General features: G+C 36.7%; 1 protein-coding gene across 1 annotated transcript in view; it reads left to right on the forward strand.

Moving 5' to 3' along the window:
• The window catches only part of LOC141498839 (cytochrome P450 2K1-like), a 66,140-nt gene extending 49,512 nt beyond the window's left edge, over positions 1-16,628 (forward strand). Inside the window, exons 7-11 of the mRNA XM_074201915.1 lie at positions 2,665-2,838; positions 4,603-4,744; positions 6,571-6,758; positions 8,191-8,332; positions 16,315-16,628. Of these exons, the coding sequence (XP_074058016.1) occupies positions 2,665-2,838; positions 4,603-4,744; positions 6,571-6,758; positions 8,191-8,332; positions 16,315-16,517 (849 nt within the window). The 3' untranslated portion in view covers positions 16,518-16,628. The remainder of the gene's footprint in view (positions 1-2,664; positions 2,839-4,602; positions 4,745-6,570; positions 6,759-8,190; positions 8,333-16,314) is intronic.
• Positions 16,629-21,352: the final 4,724 nt, after the last annotated feature.

The raw sequence follows: 21,352 nt of genomic DNA on the forward strand, positions 1-21,352 counted from the left end.
GAAATGGTAAACCACTCTGGTATCTTTGCCAAGAAATCCTTAAAGTCATGAAGAGTTGAATACAACTGAAAAAGACTCAAGAGCATTAATGTACCTCTATATGATTTGTGTATTTGATCTAATTTGAGTAACTAATATTTGCTGTTATTGCATATTCTATTGTACACAATCCTACCATATCATGTTGAAAAATATGTATTTTTGTAGCTAACTATGTAATGTGCCAGTGAACCTGCTATAAATTGCAAGTACTATAATATGTTTAACTTGGGAGACAATAGAGAAGGCATATGAGGTCTCGTAGATTTAGTGCTGGAAGGGACACTAGAGACCATTAAGTCCAACCTCCTCATAGTATAGATGAAGAAACTGAGGCCCCCAAGAGAGTAAATGAGTTAAATGGCAGATTATAAATGGAAGACCTATAATCTTAATTAGGTACTCTAATTTTCAAACCATTGCTTTGAATTTTTCCTTCTTTCCCCCATCCTTTGGAAGAGAAAGGTGATTGAGTGTTGATTGGAAGGGTAAAAAACACTGTATTTCCTGGAATGCTGTGAACCCAAGGTGAATAGGAGAATGCAGATTGCTGGTTCTTCTATGAGCAAGAAGACAAATCTTAGCCATTGAGGAATAGTGTCTGAAAATAATGGCAGCCACTGGTTGAGGTATTTTGGGTCAGTGCCAGCTGCAGGACCTCTGGAAGTCATTGTAACTTTGTTTGAACTGTGCAGATGCTCAAGGGCTTGATAAATGCTGACCAGGTCTTTGGAAATGCAAAGAAGCAAGTCTCAAGATTCCAGGGGGAAACCGGAGACTGGGACTCCATTATGGTCCTCACTGGAGAAGCTCCAATTCTTTCCATATAGTAGTGATTTCTTTATTGATATTGTGTTTGTTTCTTGCTTCAGGACTTGGGTCCAAGTTTCATTTTTGTCTTTTACCTGTTTTGCAGTGTGCATTATAATCAAATGGTTATTTATGGTGTTATGATAATATACCAGGAAAGAGTTCACATTAGCTAGATTCTAATGTTTTCAGATTTGTCTGAGTGAGGGTCAAAACACAAGTCATGGAGTGTATTTCTTATTGAAAAGTTTCTAAGATAAGACTTTTTATGTCCACATGAATCTAGAGCTGCACTGGGCCACAGGCTATCCAATAAGAAACTATAGCACAGTCAATGGTCATAACTTGGCTAAACCATTTCAGCAGTTAAGCTAAACCTAATGAGAATAACTGATAGGCCTCAAATATGTCAATGAGCTAGAGGGAATGGATGGAAGAGAACAATATGTTCCAACAGTCATGAACATGGTGGAGACCAGTGCTGTGGAGGGCTTGGAACTTGGTCAGACATCAAAGATGCCAGGGTCGTCCATTGCATGCTGGGTTATTGTCAGTCATCTTGATTTTTGTCCTAACCACTCAAGTTTGATGACTCTGGAAGAGACAGTGAAGCTATCAACTTTGTGTAACTCTACCTCATTTAAATCTAACTTATAAGCAAGTCAAGATATCACCCTGTAATGTCATTAGTCTCCTTTGAATATGAAAGATAAACAATAGCACCCACGAATCACAAATCAATTCATCATTTTTACCTAAAGAGTGGTGTAAATAAGAATGCTGTGTAACTTCAAGGGGAGAGAACTCCCTTTGGCATGGAGGTGAACCATGTACGCTTCACCTAGAAGAGGTTATTTGAGTTGATACTGATAGAATGGATAAGACTTGTATTAATCAGTCCATCAGTAAGCATTCACTAGGTATCAACCACCTTTCCAGGTACCGTGGCTAAACCCTAGAGATGAGTGAAATAGCTCTGCCCTCAAGGAGCTTACATCTTGGGGAACCAGGGTGGGAAATGGGGGAAGGTACATATAAAATATAGGATGTCCTAGAAGTCTTAGTGCATTTCAAAGTCTTAAAGGCTTAAAATTTGCCATGACTTTTGGGACACCCTGTATATGGAAAATGAGTAGAAGGTATTTGTTGAGGAGTAGGTGGTGAAGAGACATTAGACATCAGGAAAGATCTCATCATTTGAATAAGGATTTGAAGGAAACTGGGAATATGTGGGGAGAAGTGTGGACAGCATTTCAGGAGAGGAAAGTCTTATGCTTCCCAGGTGGGCAAACAGCATGGAGCATGATTAGAAATAGTAGATACTATGCCTTTGATAGGGTAGCATATTCCCTTGGAACAATCAAAGGTGTGCATTTGAGAAACTTGCATTTATGTAAACTTGAATAAATTCTTTGGAAAGCATATTTGAGTATGCCTAAGCATATTTTATTAGGCACTATCAAGGCCATCACTTCAAACGCATATTAGTTTAATTAGATTCAAATGAGCTTTTTTTTTTAAGGAAAACATGAACAGATATTTATTCTCAGTACTTTCAAAAATGCTTTGTAAAAAATAAAGGAGCATTAATAAAGGCTCATGTGGCTGGATCCTGTAAGTGGGGGTGGGGGGAACATAATAAAATGTGTTAAGGTAGGACCATGAGGATTGTCAGACCTTCTGTGAGGAGAAAGTATTTTATACAAAAAATATAAGCAGGTTTTCATTCTGTTCTCCCAGATGGCAGCTATTAATCTATGGTAATCAGCATGCTTGCAATAACTACCTCTTTTCTCATTTTTTATTCCTGCATAGCTATATAATTACTATCCTTTTCTGGGATTCATGATTGGAGCCCACAGGACAATCCTACAGAATGTTCAGGAGATGAACAATTTCATGCACAAGCTATTTGAGAAGCATGCTCTCCATCTTAATGTCAGTCATTTAACTGGCTTTGTGGATTCCTTTTTGTTAAAAAAGCAACAGGTAAGCACAATTTCTGTGTTAACTGCAGAGTCACTCTATAAACCTCCAGGATTTTGAGCTCTGTCAATGTTCTTGGCAAGTTTTCTACTGAGTTTTAAAATGGTAATAAGAATAATAACAACAGCAATAGTTTCCCTTTACATAGACATTTAATGTTTTCAAAATACTATGCATGCATTTGACAATTCCTATGAGGTAAATGCTGAGTTTCATAGAAGTTAAATGATTTGCTCAATCACACAGCTACTAAGTGTACACAAAGCTAGAATTGGAACCAAAACTTCTCACATGATCACATGATTATGAAGTCATCACAGAATTTGGACTTGGAACTGTTTTCCAAAGTCATCCAGTCCTATTCAAAGAAGCAATCCCTTCTTCAGTGCCTTGTGAGCTCATTACCTCCTAAGACTTCCCAACCTACCTTAGTGTTAAGAAGTTCCCTTTATTATTGTCTCTTGATAATTGAATTCCACACTACATTGTTAGAGATGCAATTAGAAGAATTCTTGGCCCTCAAGAAGATCATTTCAGTTAGATCAGAGAATCTTGGGATTTAGAGTTGGAAAATTCCACAGAGATCATCTTTTTTTTTTTTGCAAGGCAATGGGGGTTAAGTAGCTTGCCCAAGGCCACACAGCTAGGTAATTATTAAGTGTCTGAGACCAGATTTGAACCCAGGTACACAGAGATCATCTTGTCCAATTCCTCAAACTGCTATAAGTCTTTAAACTTTTCAAGTTATTGTCACATGGATTATATATTTGACCCACTTAAGAAACTCCATGTGATGGGGCCAATATTATTATCTCCATTTAAATTGTTCCCAGAGGTTGAGTTATTAAAGTTTGCTGAGCTTAGATCAGGAGTCAGGAAGATTTGTCTTCCAGAGTTCAAATGTAGCCTCAGACACTTACTAGTTGTGTAACTCTAAACAAGTCACTTAACCCCAATTGCCCAGTTCCTCACCTATAAAATGAGCCGGAGGAAAAAATAGCAAACCAGTTCAATTATTTTGCTAAGAGTGGGTCTTACGAAGAGTTGAACATGACTGAAATGACTGTATGGCAACAACATCAAGTAGTGGAAGCTAGGTAGTCCAGAGGATAGAGAACCTGGGTCTGGACTTCAGAAGACCCAAGTTCAAATCCAAATTCAGACACTTGCTAGCTGTGTGATCCTGAACAAGTCACTTAACTTCTATCTCACTTAGTTTCCTCAACTATAAAGTGAGGATAATAAAAGCACCTCTCTGCGAGGGTTATTGTAAAGTCCAAATGAGATAAATTCATTTCTCTTCCCTTCTTTCTAATGGACTAGTACTGCTCCTAAATATAATGGCACTAAACCAAGTCTTCTTGCTATAGAAATCTGTGGAATCTCTATTGTGAGCATTCTACTGGAATTTTTATTCCTTGTTCATATGCCCCAAATCTACTTTCTGTTACTGAACCTCAGAGTAATAGCATCCATTTTCCTTACAGGTCAGTACCACATAATTAGAGGTGTGCTAGAACTAGCTCATGTGGACTTGCAAGCCAAAGTGTCCAGTTTTCAGTGTGAGCATTTGTACTTTGGAAATCTGCAGATGCTATAAATCAGCTCTTGATTTTTTGTTTTGTTGATTGTTTAGACTTAAAGTTATGGAGAATGCCAAATAACCTAATGTTTATTAAGATTAAGTGTGTACTATGTACACTTATTTTTCTTTCTGGAGAGCAATAGTGAACAGTGACTATGGTTAATGATGTATGTATATTTTAGGAAACCCCAAATCCAAAGTCTGAATTCCATGAGAAAAATCTACTCTTTTCCACATTGGATCTTTTTAGTGCTGGAACAGAGACATCATCGACAACACTTTGCTGGGGCCTTCTTCTGATGATGAAGTATCCTGAGGTTCAAAGTAAGAATCATGGAATGTTATGACTAGAAAGAATCTTGAAATTCATCTAGTCAAAATCCCTTGTTTAATAGATTGAGCCATCAATAAGCAATCATTCATTCATTCATTCAATTTATTGTCTATTTTGGAATTTTGAAAGCTGGGTCTTTCTATCTTGCCCAAGTTTTAAGAGCAGTGATCACTCATAGACTTGATGGCAGTATTAATGAGCATGGTGAAGTTAATGTGCTCCAATTTTCAAACTTGGGTTGTCCCTCCTTAGGCATTCTGGTGTATTCCAGTACTAAGGGTTCATACTAATTGACTTAATATTCCTGCTGCTAAGAACTCCTGAGATCCAACAATCCACCAGACTCAGCCTTTCCCAGCAGGAGGGATTATAGGACCACCATACCTTCTACAATAAATATTTCCAAAGTGCTTACAATGTTTTATATATTATGCTAGATATTGAAATATTGTAATATAAATGAAAAAATTCAAGAATTTCACCTACTATGGGGGTGAAGTAAGAGTGGCTATACCATGGATACTAATATATATTTATAAAATAAATACAAATGCTAGGGAAACTGAGGCTCAGAGTGACTCATCTAAGGTTCTAGAGCTTATTCATGGCCAAACTGGGCAGTATAGTACATTATAGTGGTTAGAGTGCTGGACTTCAAGTCAGGAAGTCCTGTGTTTGAATCCAACCTCAGACACTACCCATATGTTTGTGACCAGCCTCTCTGAAACTCAGTTTCCTCATCTGAAAAGTGAAGGGATTGGCCTCAATGGCCAAAAGTTTTCATCCAGTTTTAAATTTATGATTTAATAAATCCTGACCACTAGACCCTAGCCCTTCCGATGCACCCCCACTGTTTCAACAGGTTCTTGTTTACTCTCAAGATCATAATCAATCAATTAAAATTTATTAAGTGTTTACTGTTTGTTAGGGACTGTGCTAAGCTCTAGGGGATACAAAAAAGAGGTTAGATAGCCCCTGTACTCGTAGTGTTAAATACTCACCAACAAAATGTATAGTATATATATGTATAGTATATATATAGTAAAATATATATGTAGTATATATAGTAAAATATATATATATATATATATATATATATACAGTATATAAATAGTATATATAGTAAAAATTTGTTAATGGCAGTTCATTATATCTTTGTCAAGAAAACCCGAAATGGGTCACCCAGTACAAAGTTGGAAATGACTGAAGAGTAATATCAAAAATTTATCCTATTTGACCCCATATACTATATATAGTAAAAATGTAGCATTTCAATAAAGACTTGCCAAAGAACAGGGAGTTATTTGGTCATTTTTGAATCTTAGTGACCTGATTTGAGGATTTTCTGGGCAAAGATACCAAAAGGGTTTGTGCCATTTCTTCTCCAGCTTATTTTACAGATGAGGAAACTAAGGTAAATGTGAAAGGACTTGCCCAGGATCACATAGATAGTAAGCGCCTGAAGTCAGATCTGAACTCAGGATGAGTTTTCCTGACTCCAGGTCTGGTGCTTTGCCCACTTTGCCACCTAGGTACCCTAAGAACAGGTTAAAGAATTCTAAAGAACTAGTTTACTTAAAAAAAAGTTACATCTCCAAATTTGTTTTCAGACTTATTAATCACTGGGTTATGCAATTCAATGGTTTCTGATTCTTCTTTGTATAGTTTTTGCCATAGTTTACTTTTCTAGTTTTTTTTAAAACCTATATTAGTTGTTTTAATTATGACTGTTTTATGATATATTTTGAGGTCTGCTTATTTGATCTTTCCTTCATTCTTATCTCTTTTCACTTTTTTTGTTTGTTACATTTTCAAGAAAGGGTTCAAGATGAAATAAATAAAGTCATTAATTTTGGAAGAGATCCTCAGGCGCAAGATAGAAAAAACATGCCATACACAGAAGCAGTGATACACGAAATACAGAGATTTGCCAATATTGTGCCAATGGGTGTGTCCCGCAGTACTCTTACTGATGTAAAATTTCGGGGATACATAATTCCTAAGGTATGTATGGTTAGGAAGAAATTATGAAATTTAAATTTTTGAAAATGAACACTTCTATACTTGGATGCTGAAATTATAGGTGAGATACATTGTTGATGTGGTCATGGGATGGTGGGTTTTCAGTGTGTCAATGTTTTACATTTTATCAATGCATTTAAACCTTGTGGAACCTCCTAGGGTTGTTAGTGTTAATATTATTGTTTGTCCTTTGATCTCAGAAATCCAGTGACAGTATAAGTGTGATATCTTGACTTGCAAGTGAATTGGATTTGAGTAGGGTAGAGCTGTGTAATGTCATCACCCTCACTTTCCTCCAGAGTCATTGGAAGTCCAGAGGCAAAGACAAAGACAAAGATTAAGACCATTAAGCCCAGGAGGCAGTGGATGACCTTGGGTTAGAAGTGAGCTTAGCGAGCTTTTGATTACAGCATCTCAAGTTACAAAGAGCCACAGAGGTAATCTAATTCAAGATGAGCTCAACAAAGAATTCCTATTCTGTCCAACGTCCATTTGGTGACAAGATTTATCCCCTCTACTCCAAACCACTCAAGGTGGGGAAGACTTATTATCTAACTCTGGAGGCAGTCCATCTTATTTGGGGTAATGCTAATAGGGAGTTCTACCTTATATTGAATTAGAATCATGCTTATGACGATTCTAATTTAATTTTGTTTCTAGTTCTGTCCCTTGGGGTCAAATAGAATAAATTTTTGTTATTGCTCTTCAGTCATTTCCAATTTTGTACTGGGTGAACCATTTGGGGTTTTCTTGACAAAGATATAATGAGCTGCCATTTACAAAATTAAGTGATTTGCCTAGGGTTACACAGCTATTAAGAGTCTGAAGTTGGATTTGAACTCAGAAAGATGAGTCTTCCTGACTCTTGGCCCACTTTACCACTAACTGCCCTTTTTATTTTTAACATCCTCTTCATTGAAAAATATATCTTCCTTCTTTTACTCAGCAAGTCATCTTTTGTAATAAAGAATTTAAAAAGAGAAAATAAAGCAGTTTGGCAAAAATCAGGCAGCACACCATGAAAAACTTTGAGAAAAAGCTTTTTAAAAGTTTCACTAGTATCTTTTGTTTTTAAATAAGTCTTTTCTGATATACTTCTCCACCACCCCTTACCACCCGCCTTGAGTATTTCTTTGTAACAAAGAAAAACAGTGAGGCAAAGCCAACTGCCATAAAGACCATATATGATAGTGAGTGCAATATTCTATCCCCCTTAGTCTCCCACCTCTTCAAGGGAAAGGAGGGAGAATAAAGCATATCAGGATATCACACTTATGCTGTCATTGGATCTCTTTGAGGTCAAAGGACAAATGACAATAATAACACTAATGAAGTTCATTCAAAAGAGATATTTAGACCTACATGGGAAAAGTATGTCTCTGTAATAATGCTGGTCTCTTTCCTCTCCTTTCAGGGAACAGAGGTGATTCCCCTGTTCATCTCTGTTTTCCAAGACAAAACACAGTGGGAGACACCTTACCAATTCAACCCTGCTCATTTTCTTAATGCCACTGGAAACTTTGTCAAGAAAGACTGCTTCATTCCTTTTGGCCTAGGTAAGAAAAAAAGAAAGATTCTAGGAACATTTTTAATGGTTTCCACAAATTATATTTTAAAAGAGGACACTTTGCCCCAAATAGATTATGGATCATAGATTGAGAGCTAGGAGATACCTCAGAAGTTTTTAAGTGATTTGCCTAAAGTTCTACAGGCTATATGTGATAGGGCTAAATATGTCTTCAGATGCAAATCTTCATCTATTCCATCATATTTTTTTCTACTTTTATTCCTCCTATCATATGTTAAAAAAAGGAAGTTCTATGAACATCTATATTTGTTGTCACAGATTATGAGATAGAGGACAGTCCCTGGCATGCTTAATGAATACTTAATGATTGATTAACTGAAGAGGCAATACTTTTTCCAATGTAGAGGCCATCCTCTGAAAACCAATTTACTCTTGCCCTTTTATCACAGAATTAGAATTAAGAGATGAAGGATTCATTAGAAGTTATCTAAACCAATCTGCTCATTTTATAGAGGGAAGATGTTGATTGAAGTTCTGATGGTAAAGGTTGCCAGCTGTACATGTCCCTTTTCAGTCTTACTCCCAAGCTAATTTTCATAGTCACTAAAGGCATTCTGGGTGAGGGTAAATGTACAGAATTTCTTTTGCTACCAGACTTTTGGGAGTTTTGCTAAGTAGATTTCCTGGGATGATTTGAACAGGATGCAGGCTAGTAAAATGTAAAAGAGAAATAAATGTGAGAAGGTATAAGGGAAGGGAATATGCATTTATTAATATAGTCAGGTTCTATCATCATAAGGGCTTTATAAATATAATCTCATTTGATCAAATCTGATCTTCCCAACAATGCTAGAAGGTAGGTGCTTATTATCCTCATTTTAGAGTTGAAGGAACTGAAGCAATCAGAAGTTAAGTGATTCACTCAGGGTAACATAGTAAGTATCTGAGGTCAAATTTGAACTCAAGTCTTCCTAATACTAGTGTGTTACACCCTGCACCACCTTTTTGTCAGGATAAAATGACTTTAAAATGAACCAATGGAATAACTTTTGCCCAAGTCCATGCCAACAACCAAAATGCAAATAAATATGTGCTCAGCCCAGCCTAATTAGATGATGTTGACTTTTTTTTAAATATCTGAACCTTTTCCAGTAGTAGGAGTAGGAATAGGAGTAATAGTAATAGTATTAGTAGCAGTAGTTAATAGTAGTAGTAGTAGTAGTAAAAACAGTAGTAGTAGCATAATAATTATAATGATAACTGTAAAGAAGCAAAGGAAAGACGGGAATAACTACTAAATTTACTAAATGACTATTCTATATCAGATACTGTGTTAATACACAGAGATTACAAATATAATCTCATTTAATCCTCAAAATAACCTTGAAAGTCCTAACATCCTCCCTTTAAAGTTGAGAAAACTGAGGTAGACAGCGGCTAGGTAACTTGCCTAGGGTCACATAGCTGAGAAGTGTTGGTGACCTGTTTCTGAGCTCATATCTTCCTGATGCCAGGCCCAGACCTCTATTCATTGTACCACTTAACTTCATCTAAGCAGTATAAGAATTACTGCCCTTATTTTATAGATTCAGAAATGTTGTTATTTTTCTAGGGTTGCCCAGGAAAACGTGTCAGTGTCAGGTTCAGAATCCAGGTTATTGGACTCCTAGACCAATCCTTCTTCCACTGTATCCTACTGACTCAGAGCATACTAAATATGCTATTTTTTAAACAACATGCTCATTACTAATATCAACCCTAAATAAAAGACTACAAAGGTTAGAGGAACAAGGGTCTTTAATAGGGGAAAGGGAATTGCAATTCAGGATACCGAAGAGCATTGAAATACTGGAGAACACAAGAGGGGCAAAAAAATTTAAAAACACTTCAGCAGGGAGGGCATCTCAGGGAAGGTATAGCCTTGTGAAACTGTTATAAAATGCAAAATAATCAGAAGTCTGGAGAGAAGTATAGGTAGGTTAGGGGTATGGTGACATCTGATTAAGACAACAATCCCCAAGTGCAGACACAGGGATTTTCTTTCTTTCTTTTCTTTTTCTTTTTCGGTTTTTGCTAGGCAATGGGGTTAAGTGAGTTGCCCAAGGCCACACAGCTAGATAATTATTAAGAGTCTGAGACCGGATTTGAACTCAGGTACTCCTGACTCCAGGGCCAGTGCTCTATCCACTGCACCACCTAGCCGCCCCATACACAGGGAATTTCTAAGGAGACCACAGATCCAACTTTAACTGACTTGGACCAGCCTAACTATCCTTAGGCAGTTTGTGACTATGATTTTTGTGTGAGGTTAACTCATAGCATTCAATACTAGAAAATTTCCTTGATTTTAAAAAGACATATCAATATGTAATAGAAAATAATACAGTTGGGTGGACTGGAAATTGGTTGAAAATCTACTCTAGATCTAAAAAGTAGTTATTTATAGGTCAATGTCAACCTGAAAGGAGTTCTTCAGTAGAGTTACCCAGGGATTTTTGCTAGGCCTTCTACTACTGATCATTTGTTTTAATTATTTTGATAAAAAAGCATAAGTAGTATGCTTATTAAATTTATAGATGATATTGGATGACAGAGTCTAAATTTAGAGTAGAATTTTAAAAATTAGATTAAAAAAACAACATCCCCAAATATCCACATCCCAAGAGACACATGACTAAATCACAACATGTCTGAAAAAGATTTGAGGATTTTAAGTGGACTGCAAATGCAATAAGAATGAACAACATTAATTAAAGAACATTTACATTACAAAATTTTAGGTTAGATTGAGAGACATAGCTATCAGGATTATAGAGATAATATTACTTTGTCCTGGTCAGATGACTTGTGTAGTGGTAGTGGGCTCTATTCTAGGTACCTTAAGTCTCGAGCTTGAACATTTGCATAAAGCTTTCTTCTTTGGTATATTGATTATTCAACAATTCAAGAATGAAGGACAATCATTATTATCTGAGGGATAGAATTGGTACAAAAGCTTTGGAGAGTGTAAGTTGTTTTTTTTGCTTCCTCTTTTGAGAGAAGACACATGTGATTCCAGACTTTCTTCAGAGAGATAATTGTGTAGAAACAGAAACTTTGGAAAGCAGATGTATGTGAAAGAGAGTTCCTTATTATGTCCATAATTTCCCATCCTGCAGACTTCAGGGAATTTACACTTGAGTGAATCAGGGCATACCATTTGAGCTGAAATTTCTCTTTTGAGTCACCTGAACTCCTTTTCCTATGAGTAAATCTCTACTATATACCTAGACAACATAACAATCAATCCACCAACAAACATATATCAGGCACCTACTATATTTATCCAAAGATAAAAACATGAAATAGACTGATTTTAAAGAGTTTACAATCTATAGGGGAGATACAAGTACATATCTTAGTAAATATAAAATATTTACCAGCTGATATAGTGAGGAATAACTAAATATAGGGGAATTAAGCAGTTTTTTATTTGTTGTTGTTCAGTCATGCAGTTGTGTCTGACTTTTCATGACTGTGAACCATGGCAAGCCATTATTATTATCATGGAATTTTCGTAATACTAGAGTTATTTGCCATTTCCTTCTCCAACTCATTTTATAGATGAGGAAATTGAGGTGAATAGGCAAATGAGATTAAGTGACTTGCCTAGGGTCACACATTAAGAGTCTAAGGTCGAATTTGAACTCAGGACTTTCTGACAACTCAGGAAGAAGAAAATGGCAAACCATTTCAGGATTTCTGCCAAAAAAAAAAAGCAAGAAGAATTGGACTTAATTGAAAAATCATTGAACAACAACTTTCTGACTCCAGGCTCAGTGTTCCATCTTTAAGCCACCCACTTGCCCCATATGCCCATATATGCCCTTAAATAAAAGGTAGTATTTGAGATTGTAAGTTCCTTGAGGTCAGGGCAGGGGACTGTCTTTAACCCTTTTTTAAGTATTCTCATTAAGTATCTTTAGCTTAGTGGCTAGCACTGGTACTTAATATTTATTAACTGACTAACTCAGGGAACATAGGAATTCTCAAATCAGTATGGCTAGGTGTGTTTTATGTGTGTGTGTGTGTGTGTGTGTGTGTGTGTGTGTGTATGTGGACAGCAAATGCAAAAATATAGAGATGGGAGAGGGAGTGTTGTGTGGTTTACTGAGTCCTATTCTTGGATACAGACATACTTTTGATTCCTGCCTCCATGATTTTCTAAGCTATGTAGCATTGGGCAACTCATCTTACCTCTCTTGCCCTTACGGACAATGCCTGGCATTGATTAGTAACTATTTTCTTATCTGCAAAACAGAATTTTTCAAAATACTATCCACTTCACAGGACCTATCATGTATGTGTAAGGTATATTTTGTATGTGTGAGTCACTAGAGAAATATGAGTTATTATTATTGATGATGCTTAGTATTTCCTTTTTCTTGGTCCTTACCTGTAATTTCACCAGTGAGGTGGATTTCCATCAATACAAATTAGAAACTCCTGGAGTTCCTGTTGTCTGGAGAGGTTATGCTCCACTGTCCCATTATGTTCCTACTGTCTTTTTTTTTTGAGACAAAAAAAAGTTATTTGCTCACTTTGGTGTTTTGAATCTTGTTATGGCCAAAAAAAACCCAAACCACAACAAAAAGCAACAAAACAAAACCATCAAGCAATTGGAGTGGGGTCAGGCACAAAATTCCAAATCTGAGCTGCTTTTATAATCAATAAAGCAATTTACATATAATGGTAAACAATCTTTATTAAATGAGGAGATGGGATTAGTGATACTTTTGCTCTTCTCCCACACTGAGAGATAATACTAGCTCTCAGATCCTGGGAGTAACCCTTAGGAGATAAGATTAATCCTAAAGGGACCTTAATCTCTCCTTATTGACCACTGTACTCAAAGGTTTAGCAAGGTTAAAATATGGGGATCTCTGAGACTGATTTTCTCAATGATTGAGTTTGCAGTCCCCACTTTAGTGTTCATCATACTCATGGTGCAGCATCATAATCGAATCTATACCATTCCTCTATCAACTGCATCATTCTAATCTTTGCTGCAAGTGCCAAATTAATTTGAATAAGCACTAGTGACCTTAAACTAGAATCTAGTTCTTCAGCATTGTTTTTTGGTTTGCTTTGTTTTTTTTTAAGTAAACATAACAGAATAATCAAAGATTCCACAACAAAGCTCTATTACTCCAATTTTGGATATTCTCAGTTGAATAGGCAATTTTTCCTTATCCCAAGCTTTTAATAGATTGTCTAAGTGGGAGTGGGAAAGAAGCTTACTCTATGCCAGTCCCATATGGATGCCAGTACGTTGTGGCAATCTAATGTAGGGTAGGACCATCCCCTTGTCTTGTGGCAGCTTAGGGTATTTAGTATTAAGCATGACTATCTACTTACCACTGCCTTTTTTTCTATGTGTGCCATTCCTTTTCTTTGTGCACAAATGAGAAAGAATCATTTTGGGGTCAGGACTTACTTCTCCTTATCTTTGGGGAGTTTAATTCTCCAACCACTTCATGGATGACTAACCATTGAGAGAATTCACTCTAAAACATAATCGAACAAAAATCTAAGTGTCAGCTCAGTGAACTCTACCAGTGATAGCCATGTGAGTGAAGAATCCCTTCATGGTTGCCATGACTGTTAAAAGAAATCTTGGTTTGGGCCTCGCTCTGGTCAATTAGTAAATTCAGAAAATGTGACAAAAACAATTTATTGACATGCCAAGGCATCAATTAGTTGGAGTGGAGCTGCTCCCCCTTCCCATCACTTCTCAATGACTATAATAATAATAATGAACTTTTGTATGATGCCCTTAGAGTGTCAGGGAACTCATACCATACTCCTACTTTTTCAGTGAGCATAAGGTACTTAAGGTCAATCAACTACAACAGATCTAACTGCAGATTATTTTGGTATAATATAGGTGATGGGTTTAAAGAAATGTCCTTAAATGTCAAAGGCTTATTTTAGAGACCTCTCTCAGGGAAGAGGGTGAGTTAAAGCCTATCTTTTAGGATCAGAGTTCTACCCAGATTCTTGTGTGTTGCTCCCTTATGCCATGCCTATATATAGTATAGCTTGATGCATACTCAGGGCACATAGGTAATGTGGGACAACTAGGTAGTGTAGTCAAGAGAGCACTGGCCTTAGAGTCAGGAGGACAGAAGTTCAAATCTAGCCTCAGACACTTGATACACACTATGTGACCTTGAGCCCTGATATCCTTGCATCCAAGGCCAACTCCAGTCCAGTCATCCTGGTTCATATCTGGCCATTGGATCCAGATAGCTCTGAAGGAGAAAGTGAGGGTGGGGACTAAGCACACCACCTCACTCAAATCCAGTTCACGTGCTTATCATGGCATCACCTCCTTGTCATGGTCTTTTTTGAGAATGAAAGATAAAACAACAGGTAATGGGCAACTATGAACTAGAAAGTCCCACTGGAACTTGAAACTTTCATGGCACAAGATTTTGACATGAGCAGACTACCTAACTTATTAGAAAAATAGCTATGTTTTAACTTTATCTCTACTCTAAGCTGACTGTGTGAAGTTAATCAAGCCAAATTATTTCTCCATGCTTCAGTCATTATCCCCAACTGTGAAATTGGAACACAAAATTTTTGGATCATATCAACAATTACATTGATATAGGTATTCCCAGGGAGGAACTTCCCTCCAGTGATACAGATCAACACCTGTTCTACAATTTATAATCTTTTAAAAAAAACTTTATTTCATTTTATTTTTCCCTAGTTAAATATATAAACATATAGCATTCATTTTTTATTTTTTTAGCATTCATTCTTTTAGCTTTGAGCTCTGAATGCAATTTATGGTCTTAAAAATTGCCTAGGACACTGAAAGTTTAGGCTTCAGGGTTTACTTGATACTTTCTTCATAACAAGTTTTTGAAATATTACAAATATTATTATTCCCATTTTTGCTATTCAGTTTTGTTCTAGTCTTTGTGACCACATTTGAGGTTTTCTTGGCAAAGATACTGGAGTAGGTTGCTATTTCCTTCTTCAGTTTATTTACAGATGAGGAAACTGAGGCAATGAAAGTTAAATGACTTGCTTAGAGTCATACAGTTAGTAAATGTCTGGGGCCAGATTTGAACTCATGAAGATGAGTCTTCCTGACTTTAGGATGTTGCTCTACCCAACTGTCCTCAAGGATCTTTTAATCTAATGAATGTCCTTCAGTTCATTTTATCTGGGGTACATCAATCAAGTCATCAACAAGCATTTATTTTTAGGTACTATTTGAAACTCTGGTAATACAAAGACACAAGTGAAACAATCCCTGTCCTCAAGAAGCTTATGTTCTATCAGAGGAAATCTTATGTATCTCTCTCTCTCTCTCTCTCTCTCTCTCTCTCTCTCTCTCTCTCTCTATATATATATATATATATATATATGAAGTATATACAAAATACAAGGTAAAGTTTATACTGTATTAAGACTTTGGAAACATCCTGTATATATGACATCAATGTAAGGTAATTTTTTGAGAAGCAACTGGGAAGATCAGAAAAGGGCTCAAGTGGTATTTGAAGCCAGCTAGGTCACACAGTGTATGTAGCATAAGTCCCAGGGTTAGAAGGATCTGAGTTCAAATGTGGCCTCAAATAGTTACTAGCTATATGACCCTGGGCAAGTCACTATTCCAATTGCTTCAAAAATAATAGAAGTGGTATCAGAAATGAACTTTGAAGGTAACTAGAGGCAATGAATAGGGCAAAGGATAGAACACTAGGTCTGGCATCAGGGGAGACTTGAGTTCAAATCCAGACTCCAACTGTGTGATCCTAGGCAAGTCATTTAATTTTCCCTCCCTTATCTTTAAAATGGAGATAACAATAACCCTTATAATGAGATAATATTTGTAAAGTGTTTTACAATCCTTAAAATGATATATATAATTACCAGCTATCATTATTATTTCAAAGCCCATCAGTATAAATTGCTCATCCCAAAATTGTTGGTTCCTTCCTTTTTCAGGGCGCCGGGTTTGTATTGGAGAATCCCTAGCGAAGATGGAACTCTTCCTGCTCTTTGTAGGTTTACTCCAGAAGTTTACATTTAAGCCTGCTCCAGGAATAGAGCCAGAAGACCTTGACCTCACAGCTGAAGTTGGTTTTACCTTGACCCCAGTGCCTCATCTGGTGTGTGCTATTCCCCGTCAGGAAGACCATGGCTCTTAATGTGGAAGAGAAGCCATTTATCACCACAGGACTACTATATCCAAGATGGGAGCAAAAGAAACCAGGATGGTTTTTGAGCATTTCCTAGCTGGCCAAGATTCAGCTGGTCTACAGGAGCACAGCTATTACATCTATTAAACATTGATTTCTTCTTACATGCTTGACCAAATTGATGTCACCCAATTTCTGACCTTGAGAGATAGATATTATTATACAATATAATATTTAGCTGGTATAATAAGTAATCATCTTAGCTTAATATTCTGCAGAGAAGTTGTTCTAGTTGTACCTTTATGACCCTAATTGGGGTTTTATTGGCAAAGATACTAGAATGTTTGCTACTAATACTAGAGTAATTTTATATTTCCTTCTTTAGCTCATTTTACAGATGAGGAAACTGAGGCAAACAGGATCAAATGACTTGTCCAGGGTCACACAGCTAGTAATGTCTGAGGCTGGTTTTGAACTTTAATCTTCTTGCCTCCAGGGTATTTGTTCTATTCTTGTGTCATCCTAGCTACACATTTGCTGGTTTAGGGCAAAGTAAACTTGTTAATGGTTGATGACTTGCAAGTTACTCTTTTTCATCCAATCACAGATCAAATCTGAATTAAGGGAATAGCACCTCCAATACTATGGTGAGAAGACAGACCCCAAAACCTTGCAAGGGAGGTCCTTAATATATCCATTTTATCTCCAATACTTTGCATGGTGTCTGCCACACAGTAGGCATTTAATATATGTTTATTAGATTAATTTGAAGTCATCATTGGGAAGATAAATTTAGGCTCATCTTGGGATGGCACGAGGAAAGAGTGGAAAGCTATCTATCTGGTACCTTCTTGCTTTAATTAGTTATTCTTACTAATCAGGTGCTAAGCTCAGTTGTTTCTATCCAATCAAAAGAATAAGTGTTGTCAGAGTCCCCCTAGGTTTTTAATATTTTCCAAAAGCCCCAGTCCTTCCATTTAGTTACAGATCTAGATCTGACCCTAGAACCCAAATCTCCTGATTTCTTGAGCAGTACTCTTTTGACATATTGCTTTTCATTTTTAAGAATTTGTTTAAAGGGGTAGCTAGGTGATGCAGTAGATAGAGCACCACCAGTCCTGGGGTCAGGTGGACCTGAATTCAAATGTGACCTCAGACCCTTGATACTTATTAGCTGTGTGATGTTGGATAAGTCACTTAACCCCATTACTTCACCAAAAAAGGAAAAAAAAGAATTTATTTAAAGTAAAGCTTTTTGCTTAGCACAGTGTCTAGTAAAATAAGTGGTTAAGTAAATACTTTTTCTTTGTCTTCATTAGAATTTTCTAGCATCTATGGAGCAGCTAAGTGGCAAAGTGGGCAGTACACTGGGTTTGAAATCAGGAACCCATCTTCATGAGTTCAAATCTAGCTTCAAATACTTGCTAACTATTTGACCTTGGGCAGCTCACTCAACCCTGTTTGGTTATATCTTTGCCAAGAAAATCCCAAATGGGGTCAAGAAGAGTCAGATATAACTGAAATGACACTGAAATAATAGAACCTGCAGATGAATAATTATATACTTGAATTCTCATAATTGTGTTTGAAAATTTTAAAACAAGGTTAGGAGGTAAACAATGGTCTCACACGATACATGATTAAACTCTGGCACACTTAATAAATAATAATTTTTCACAATAGAACTTGACTGGACCTCATCACATCATCATTCATTACCAATAGAATCCAGTAGCTTGACATAGAATCAGGCTGCACATGAGTCAGTTAGATGAAGTAGGGTACACAGCACAATTGAAATTTCCCAAACCTTTTACAAACTTCTGATAAAATAATTCTCCCTTCCTCAGGTAACCCACTGCCCAGAACCAGAGCTTGAAGTCTGTATGGACTCTGTTCAGTCTCAGAGGCTTCTTTCTCAATAACTCACTCCCTTTTTTATTTTCCCCACCTAGAGATTTCCCAGAGAACATCAGAATTTGGTTATGTTTAGTTCACTCTCCCCTCCCTACCTTTCCAAAAAATCCCAAACAAACCAGAAAAAGAAAAGAAAAGAGAGAACTTGCAAGTATTCAAGCTAACAATACAGTACAAAAAGACAAAGAGCCTATTAATAAATTAGTAATAAATAAAGATAATTTTCCTTTCTTCTCTGATGATCCCTATTTTCTCAGGGATCCATATTGCCTAGTCTTACTCTCTTCTATCCTGAGTAGGACTTTCCAGCAAGGAGAAAATACTCAAGGTTGTCAGCAAGTCAAGCACCCCTCCTTTTTGTCATGCCCTGTTTCCTAATGTCCATTCTGTCTTTAAGATTTACAGTACTACCTTGGACTTCTTGCTTCAGCCTGGATAAGAAAAAAGAAGGATGCTAAAAAGAAATTCAGACACCTAACTACAATGACATACATTCTCATGTCAAACTTCAATTCTTATTAACCATTAATTATATCAACTCTGCTTTTCCTTATTCTATTTTGAAATAAACACTTAGCACTTTTCTATGGTAGTACTTCTGGTATGGAATCTGCTCTAGATTAAGAGTCATTGTAGTTGACTTTGGCATATCTAGACTTGAAAACAGCTTGCCAAAAAGACCTTCTCCTACTTTTAATCTCATTGCCAGCTGATAACCACTTCTTATTTACCAACTAATTTCTCTCTGCTTTTATAGATCAATCAATCAATGAGCACTGGGAAGTTAAAAACACTGGGGAGTCAAAGACAAAACAAAAACCAAAAAAAATCAGACTCTGTCCCCCAGAAGTTGGCAGTCTAATGGGGGAGAGAATACATAAACCATCACATTAGAACAGACTGTATAAATTGTGGTGGAAAATGTAATCCACATCCAGAGAAAAAATTAAAAGAGTCTGAATGCAGACCAAAGCATACCATTTTTCCTTTCTTAAAACTTGTTTTCTTTTTTCTTTTTCTCATAGTCCCCCCCCCCCCATTTAGCTCTGATTCTTCTTTCCCAACAAAACTAATAAGGAAAGATGTTTGGCATGATTGTACACATATAACAGATTACTTGCTGTCATGAGGAAGAAGGAGGGAGAAAAATGTGGAACTCAAAATCTTACTAAAAGATGAATGTTGAAAGCTATCTCTGCATGTAATTGGAAAAAATAAAATAAACAAAGAACACTAAGAAAGAAGAGAACAGACTTCTCATAGCATAAAAAGGAAATAATCCACAGAAGGAAGGCACTGGAATTAAGGGGAATCAAGAAAATTTTCTGGAGCTTGTGGAATTTTAATTGGGATTTGAAAGAAGCTAGGAAACTGAGTTGAGGAGAGAGCAGTCCAGGCATGGGAAATAGTCAAAGAAAATGTTCAGAAGGGAAAGACTTGAATGTCTTGTGTGAAGAAATGTAAGGAGATCCCTGGGGATCAAAGAGTTGGGGGTGGGAGTGGGGGAAATGAATAGTGTAAGATATAAGAAGACTGAAAAGGTGATGGGGGCTGGGTTATAAAAGGGTTTTATATTTGATCCTGAAGGCAATTAAGTGCCACTAGAGTTTACTGGCATAATGGATAGAGCAAGGGACTTGGAATCAAAAAGACTCATCTTTGTATGGGGGTGGGGTGGGGTTAAGGGGAGATGAATTATACAATGACACTGTCAAATCTGTGCTTTAGAAAAAATCACTTTTGGAGGCTAGATGGAAGATGGGCTGGAATGGGGAGAGACTTATGAGTGAAAAAGGATCAACCTTCTGCCTCTTTCCTTTTCCTGTACCAGGAAAGAAAAAAGGAATAAAAATCAGAGTTATGTGTGTGCTTTGTTTCCTTATCATGACTTCTTTTCCAGTTGAGAGTTTTTTTTCCTTCCTCTGACCTGATTCTCCTGCTTAATTTTTTTGTCCTGTGATGGCATCATTTGAATACCAATTTCCATGGAACACTAAAAATTATCTATTAACTACCCCCAGAAGACCATTTCAGTTCCCTCTCAGCCTGCTTCTAATTGTTCTAAAGAGATGAGATATCTTTTCCAGAAGATATGATTTTTAAAAACATGATCATAGTAGTTCTTAGTTTCTGAAGACAGTTACAAAGTTGTTTCTTCCACAACACAAAAAAGGAGTAAGGGAATGATCATTCAAAGAAAATAAAAATGCTTTGTAGTTCTCTCCAAAATAACACTGTTACGGGGCGGCTAGGTGGCATAGTGGATAAAGTACTGGCCTTGGAGTCAGGAGTACCTGAGTTCAAATCCGGCCTCAGACACTTAATAATTACCTAGCTGTGTGGCCTTGGGCAAGCCACTTAACCCCATTTGCCTTGCAAAAATCTAAAAAAACAAAAAACAAAATAACATTGTTGAATAAATTTTGGGGAAGTTTCTATAAATACTCCTGCTAATAAAACCATAGCTAGAAGCTGGTGGACAATGACTCATTTTTTTCCAAAGATTTTATTGATTTTGAGTTTTACAATTTCCCCCCCAATCTTGCTTCCCTCCCTCTACTCCCCAGAGAAGGCAATTTGCCAGTCTTTACATTGTTTCCATGGTATACATTGATCCAAATTGAATGTGATGAGAGAGAAATCACATCCTTAAGGAAGAAAAATAAAGTATAAGAGATAGTAGAATTACATAAGATAACAGTTTTTTTTTTTTCCTAACTTGAAAGTAATAGTCTCTGGTCTTTGTTCAAACTCCACAATTCTTTCTCTGGATACAGATGGTATTCTACATCGCAGACAGCCCTAAACTGTCCCTGATGGTTGCACTGATGAAATGAGCAAGTCCATCAAGACTGATCATCACCCCCATATTGCTGTTAGGGTGTACAATGTTTTTCTGGTTCTGCTCATCTCACTCAGCATCAGTT

Source organism: Macrotis lagotis, chromosome X (genome assembly GCF_037893015.1).
Source record: "Macrotis lagotis isolate mMagLag1 chromosome X, bilby.v1.9.chrom.fasta, whole genome shotgun sequence".
Taxonomy (NCBI): domain Eukaryota; kingdom Metazoa; phylum Chordata; class Mammalia; order Peramelemorphia; family Peramelidae; genus Macrotis; species Macrotis lagotis.